Source organism: Schistocerca americana, chromosome 5 (assembly GCF_021461395.2).
Source record: "Schistocerca americana isolate TAMUIC-IGC-003095 chromosome 5, iqSchAmer2.1, whole genome shotgun sequence".
NCBI lineage: Eukaryota > Metazoa > Arthropoda > Insecta > Orthoptera > Acrididae > Schistocerca > Schistocerca americana.
The window spans coordinates 534,573,121-534,580,600 of NC_060123.1; the positions used below are offsets into that span (position 1 = coordinate 534,573,121).

The following is a 7,480-nucleotide window of genomic DNA, read 5'->3' on the forward strand; positions in this document are numbered from 1 at the left end:
GAACGTTTGGACAGGCATTGTTGGTGATGTCTTGATTGGGCCCCATGTTCTTCCACCTACGCTCAATGGAGCACGTTATCATGATTTCATATGGGATACTCTACCTGTGCTGCTAGAACATGTGCCTTTACAAGTACGACACAACATGTGGTTCATGCACGATCGAGCTCCTGCACATTGCAGTCGAAGTGTTCGTACGCTTCTCAACAACAGATTCGGTGACCGACGGATTGGTAGAGGCGGACCAATTCCATGGCCTCCACGCTCTCCTGACCTCAACCCTCTTGACTTTCATTTATGGGGGCATTTGAAAGCTCTTGTCTACGCAACCCCGGTACCAAATGTAGAGACTCTTCGTGCTCTTATTGTGGACGGCTGTGATACAATACGCCATTCTCCACGGCTGCATCAGCGCATCAGGGATGCCTTGCGACGGAGGGTGGATGCATGTATCCTCGCTAACGGAGGACATTTTGAACATTTCCTGTAACAAAGTGTTTGAAGTCACGCTGGTACGTTCTGTTGCTATGTGTTTCCATTCCATGATTAATGTGATTTGAAGAGAAGTAATAAAATGAGCTCTAACATGGAAAGTAAGCGTTTCCAGACTCATGTCCATATAACATATTTTCTTTCTTTGTGTGTGAGGAATGTTTCCTGAAAATTTGGCCGTACCTTTTTGTAACACCCTGTATACAGGGTGTATCATAAGTAATGGCATGAATGCATACAGTTGAAAGTACACGATACTAGAAGCAAAAAAGTGTCTGTAAACATAGGGTCGAAAATGCATACCTTAAGAGCTATGGGCAAGTTTTCATCTTTCATACTGTGAAACAAATCTCTTCTACTGCAAGCTCTTTGCTTTCGATATTTTGGGAAGTGGCAGTATGGACCAAAACAAGAAAAAATGTCCAGTAAACATGTGCTGTAAAAAGCATGCGTTAAGAGCTATGAGCACTTTTACATCTTCGCTAACATGAAACATAACTCTTCTAATGAACAAATGCTCAGAAATTTTAAGGTATGTATTATAGAGCACATGTTTACTGCACATTTTTTCTTGTTTTGGTCCATACTGCCACTTACCAAAATATCGAAAGCAAAGAGCTTGCAGTAGAAGAGATTTGTTTCATAGCATTGATGACGAAAAATGTCTTGTAGCTCTTAAGGTATGCATTTTCGACCCTATGTTTACTAAGACTTTTTTGCTTCTAGTATCATGTACTTTCAACTGTATGCTCTTATGCCATTAATTATGATACACCCTGTATATGCAGAGAAACGGCTCTAAGACTCCGATATTCAACGGTTGGGAGTGAGTCAATTTGTTGACGCAGACGAAAAGCAGGAAATCATACTTAGAATCACGGTCTGGTCAATTATTTTTATAAATGATGATGTTAGTTATATGAAATTTCAGGTATTTAGAAGATATAGTCGTAGTCTTATGTCATTGTATTTCATTAATTTTAACTGATCCTTACGTCTCTTCTTGGTAGAACAACGACGAAGGAAAACCACAGAAACTGTGAATGTTGTACATTATTGACTTATTTCTTTAACCTGTTTTCGACTGACTTTAACTGACTGTCGTTAAAGAAGGATGTTGGCCTTGTAAGTCGAAACCGGTTAGCGTAGAAGCGTAGTAACTTTGAAATTAATACTGTTGAACACCAGAATTTTATGTTCCTCGGGTCAGATGAAACAAATGGTTTGGAAGATAAATACGGAGAAGTCACCGGGTCCGAAGCCCTTACTCGTACTGTTACCAGACGCATAGGAAGGCGTTCGACCTATCAGTGAGACCCTATCTTCTTCATGATATATTATGGATAGTGCTCATATTTTTTGACTTTAGAAAATATAACTATGTTCTACATCATGCGCAGTCAACCTTTTTTACCCACCGTCCACTTTTATACCTCCGTTAGTAGTAAAATTATCTAGCCTCCCAGCAGTTCCAAAGTAATGGTGATTTATAAAGTAGGGAAGTAACTTTGCTTTAAAAATTTATATAGCAGAGTTATAGCAAGTTAAAATACACAATAATAATAGTTACCAAATACTAATTTCTCAAAACCTACTGAAAATTTTTAGAAGCTGTACGTGCTACCGCCCGCCATGAAAACTCGAATGCCCAGTAATGAGCTTTAGGGATGAGTTTGACTACCACTGTTCTAGATCATTTAAAATTTTATACAGACATTTTACTACACATCATGCATACCCTCAACATATGAACCATGTCAATAGCATTTGCCCCCAAATATCTCCTACTGTACTGAATCGTACAATGTCGAATTATTGGCAGATTTTTCCAGCCACTGAAGAAAGGAAGGACGTTATATCTTCCTTAAGTAGCCATGAGCGACAAATAAAAATCGAAGTGGTCGTAACAAGTGATAATCGAGTTACAGGTGTTCGAATGTCGTCAAACAGTGATTATCGGTATCAGATAAGACATGTACAGCTCGAGAGCACTGTGACGTGCAGCACATCCTGTTTTTATCGGTACTGCTGACGCTCGTACTGTTCTGATTGACGTTCGCACACGTTAGTAGCGATGTTGTGTATAAGAGGTACTAATGTAAGCCTAGGGCATCAAGTGTGCACAGCGTCTGGCGAAGAACATGACAGGTAAGTGCTACAGCTCTTACTGCGTACGGACGTACACCTTTCGTTCACTTGAATCTCTTTTTTAGAAGACAAGCTTCAATTACGTCTCGCACATTGTTCTGTCACAGTCGTTGATACACTGGACTCTCATATGGGAGAAGTGAAATCCAAATCTCTCTCTGGCCGATATGATTTGTTTCCTTTTGCTTCCCTAAATCTGATGGGAATGTCAGGATAGTTCCTTTTTAGTGAACAAGGTCTATTTCCCTCCTGATCGTTGTTGTACCCGATAATGTGCTCTATTAACTTCACCACTGACACTAAACGCTAATCTTCTGATGTGATGTGCAGTCACAAGGAAGAATTCCTTTACGAAAATTAACTTTACTTCTGACGTGCTCTATTATCTGACATTTCCCTTTAGCCAATGCCAAATATTTTAGCACCTGACATTTTTGACTTCCATAGTGAGGTACTTTTGTATGAAGACATTTTACATTTTTACAGACCTGAAACAAATCATCGATTGATGGCAGAGTGTACTTTCTAAAATCTCACTTACGTAGAAAATGCTTGACTTTTATTCTTTACAACAGACATCCAAGCTGACATTACACCTGAAACCATGAAGTTAGAGTGAATTCGTTTTTCAGCATAGGCCTTTGATATTTTAACATCCAGTTGATAACAACTAGTACCCAAATTGCAACAATGTCAAACCACTATCTGAAACTCTGTGATCAATACTACTACGTATAAATTTTCTTACCATGAGTGATGTCAGTTGTTCAGTTTTCTATAAAGCGATAATAGAATGAAGTTTCAGAGCAACAAGTGGCAAAATCGGAATGAATCTTATCTATTCGAGTGAATGAAACTTGTGAACAGCCCAGGGATCGCTATTAATTGTTTCTATCTACTAAGAGGGCAAATTGATAGTTTATAACGAGTACTGTGGTATGTCGTTACACTGAAGCGGCGATAATTTTGCCATTCTTCCAGGACTGACACTCCTTGTGACTGCCGTACTGGCGACTTTGATTGGAAGCGGCAGTGGAGCTTCCATCCGCAAAATGACTGTGGTAAGTGTTCACCAGCAATACTCACAGTACATAGTGGAGTTGGTTATGTAAAGATTACTTTTCTAGTAGCTGAATATCATCTAGTAAGCAAAACAACCATCACTTAGTAAGACTCATTGTTTAAAATATACAGCTCTGTCACTACCTGTCAAAAGCCTGAATGAACAACCTCTTGCAAACCGGGCGGCTCGGTGACGTACAGGAAGAAAGTCAATGAGGTTTGGGAAAGTACCAACAGGGATGCCGAGCCTTGCAGACTCGAGTGCCGTGACTAGCTACGCAAGGTTTCTAGGTTGAAGATTCACAGCGTGAACAGCCGATCGAAGTGGTCCCACAGAATCTCAATTGGGTTTAAATCCAGGTAGTTTGGTAGCCAAGAGTATGGCAAATTCATCTGGTGCTGTTCGAGTCACTCACGTACACTACGAGCAGTGTAGCACGTTGCACTGGACTGCTGGTAGATAACATCGTGCAGAGGAAAACCAAGCTGCATGTAGGAGACGAAATGGTTCCAAGGGTGGATGCGTGCTTACTTTGATCCATCGTGTCTTCCTGAATGAGGTGATCACCCAGGGAATGTGACGAATACATCCGAAGACCATAGCGCTCTCTCCCCCGGATTAGACCCTTACGACGATCGAACGGCCATCTGTCCGACTGAACTTAAGAAGTGATTCCCCTGAGGTCACATGACACCACTCAGTGGACATCCACTTGCCGTAGAGGCGTTCAAATTTCTTCGTCGTCGAAGAACAGTAGTCAGCGTCGGTGCAAGGACTAGGAGCCTGCTGCGGAGCCCCACACGCAGTAATGTTCGCTGAACGGTCGCTGAGGAGACAGTGTTCTTAGCCCTATGGTCATCTGGGTGGGAAGTCGCTTAACGCTCGCCCGTCTTCTCGCTAGTACACACTTCCACAGCCGTCGATCACGCCTGTTGCGTCGGCGTCGGTTTTGAATAGCGCCGTTTTGTCATGCACTGTAACAATGACGGCAAACGAACTGTTTACAAACTTACCCGTTCCTGTAATATTTCCACTCTTGGACATTAGTCTATGACCACGCACTACTGGACATAAAGCAAATCACACCGTTTTCGCAATGGGAAAACGACAGCGCGGTTTCTGCGTATGCCCCCCCCCCCCCACGGCGCAAGCTTTATACATCCTCCATTGCTGGAAAGATTTTCGAGTCCTAAACGTTCAACATTTTTAATGAAACATGCAGCTATTAACTGAAAGAAAGAACAAAATATAGTCTCTTGTTAGGGACACAGGTAGTCTGCCTGTCCTTGGTCGTAAATTAGAAGCCTTATACATATTTTGAATCAGCTACATACGAAACTAAGAATCATAAACTATGCTGGTGAGTCCGTGAAACGGAAAAGTATCACAGTTGTGTGTTATCTAAATCGATCGCTTCGATCTCGATAACGCAGTGGAAATCATTCATTTGCCTTACTAATGGACATGCCTCAATTCGAGCAGGTACTTCACTACAAGATTTTATGTGAGCCACTAGATTATATCCTCTATGTGACTACTACAGTCTCAGGCAAAAACTAAGATCTAGGTATAGGCTTACATATGAGGTGCATACCAATAACAATAGGTCGTAAACGGAAGAAAATCCAATATATTAAATTTCGTAATTACTTTTTAGCAACACGCAATGTCGCTCCGTGTGCACATAAACTATTTCCATACCTAATTAACAATGAAATAGAAGAATTATTAAAAGCACTGCTATCTGCTTAATGAGCTGAGCACGCTGAAAACAAATTTCTTTCAGGTGAGTGCAACATGCCAGGGAGCGTCGGGCCCTTTCCCGAACCCGAACAACTGCAGGAGTTTCTTGCAGTGCGAGCCATCAGGCGTTGCAACTGTCATCCCATGCCCAGCAAACCTCGAGTTCAATCCAAAGCTGAGGGTGTGCGACTACCCAGACCGAGCTGGCTGCTCCTCATCCTCGTCTGATCCTGCTGATGACGACAATGGAACTGGTGGAGGATCAGGCGATGGCAGTGAAACTGGCGGTGGCTCAAACGACAGTGGATTTTCACCTGCGCCACCATCTGACGACGTCCCCACTTGCCCACCATGGAATCCACAGAACGTCACTCAGCTTCCCAATCCGAAGGACTGCAGCAGCTTCTACAAGTGTGACGAGAACGGCGTTGCCTGGCTTATTCCATGCCCAGCCGGCCTAGAGTACAATGCAGAGCTGAGGGTGTGTGACTACCCAGAAAATGCTGGTTGCTCGACGTCGTCCTCACCAAGCAACCCTCCTGATGATACTCCTTCCGAGGGAGAGCAGGATGACGGAAATTCAGAGGGAGGCAGTGACATAAATCCACAACCGCCAACTGGAGATGCTCCCAGTTGCCCAGCATGGAATCCAGAGGACGTCACCCAGCTTCTTAATCCCAGTGATTGCAGCTCCTTCTACAAGTGTGACGAGAATGGTGTGGCTTGGCTCATACCGTGCCCAGCTGGTCTTGAATACAATGCCAAGCTGAGAGTCTGTGATTATCCTGAAAGTGCTGGCTGCTCATCATCAGCTTCTCCAAGTAACCCATCTGGTGACGAATCCTCTGATGGCGACCAGAACAACGGAAATGCTGACTCTAGTAACGGTGAAAGCCCACAGCAACCAGACGGAGATGCTCCCACCTGTCCACCTTGGAATCCAGACGACGTCACCCAGCTGCCTAACCCCAGTGACTGTAACAGCTTCTACAAGTGCGACGAGAACGGTGTAGCCTGGTTGATCCCGTGCCCAGCTGGTCTGCAGTACAACGCCGAGCTGAGGGTGTGTGATTACCCTGGACATGCTGGTTGTTCTGTCTAGGTTTATCAAGGACTGCATTAAGAAGATGTCTGCTAGATCTGCAATATTTGTTCCGTTTGCTTGTTTACATGAATATTTGAGATTGTTGGTTTATCTGCGTTGTCCAGTTTTAATCGAAAACTACATGTAATAATAATATTAATTTATTACTTTTTTATATAATTTTAACCATGAAAATACTGTTGCGTCGAGATGTCAGAATAAATATCATCTTACGTATATCCCTGTTTTGTCTTTTATTAAATGCCGGAAACTGTGTGTCTACTGTCACCGTTATAATAACGCCTGTAAGATGATTACATGTCATCAGTTGGGCGTATTACACGTTAATCCTAAAAACTGAAACTACGAAGAAACGTGTAATGAGAGAAAGATCATTTACTTTAGGAAACAGTCGTTTACATCAGTGTTCTGATTATTCTGTACTGCCTTTAAAAATATTGTATTACTTCATTTTATAAATTCAAAAGACTTTTACTAGGTGCAGATTTTTCCATTCGACAGGAAACTGAAATCAGTTTTAAATAAGGCATTTCTTTAATATACGGTCATTCTCGGCCGGAGATATTGCAAGTATTAAAATATTCCTGCATATTGCAACATGAACGAATTAAGTTATTGGAGTAATTCAAAGTTCCGCCCGTGTGTACGGGGATTTTCTTCAATTGGCGTTGCAACACACACCATAGCTATGAATAATTTATACGTCAGAGCGATTCGTGTGACAGTATCCTAAATACTTACACTGGTCAAAGAAAACAGATATGTTAGAGTGTGTTGTGATGCTGAAAACACTTAGTTCGGCTCTAATTTCTTTCCCCTGTCCATATTTTTAAAAAAGTCTGGATTTCACCTCCCTCATCCACCTTACTGTGCTCGTATAACCGAAAACTCTCAGGTTCTGTTCCACTTATACATCAACTTATGAATTT

The 7,480-nt window shown here is 42.2% G+C and overlaps 1 protein-coding gene across 1 annotated transcript in view; it reads left to right on the top strand.

Moving 5' to 3' along the window:
* Window positions 1–6,548, top strand: part of LOC124616499 (chondroitin proteoglycan-2-like) — a 52,257-nt gene extending 45,709 nt beyond the window's left edge. Inside the window, exon 4 of the mRNA XM_047144810.1 lies at window positions 5,490–6,548. Coding sequence (XP_047000766.1) covers window positions 5,490–6,548 — 1,059 coding nt within the window. The remainder of the gene's footprint in view (window positions 1–5,489) is intronic.
* The last annotated feature ends 932 nt before the right edge of the window (window positions 6,549–7,480 follow it).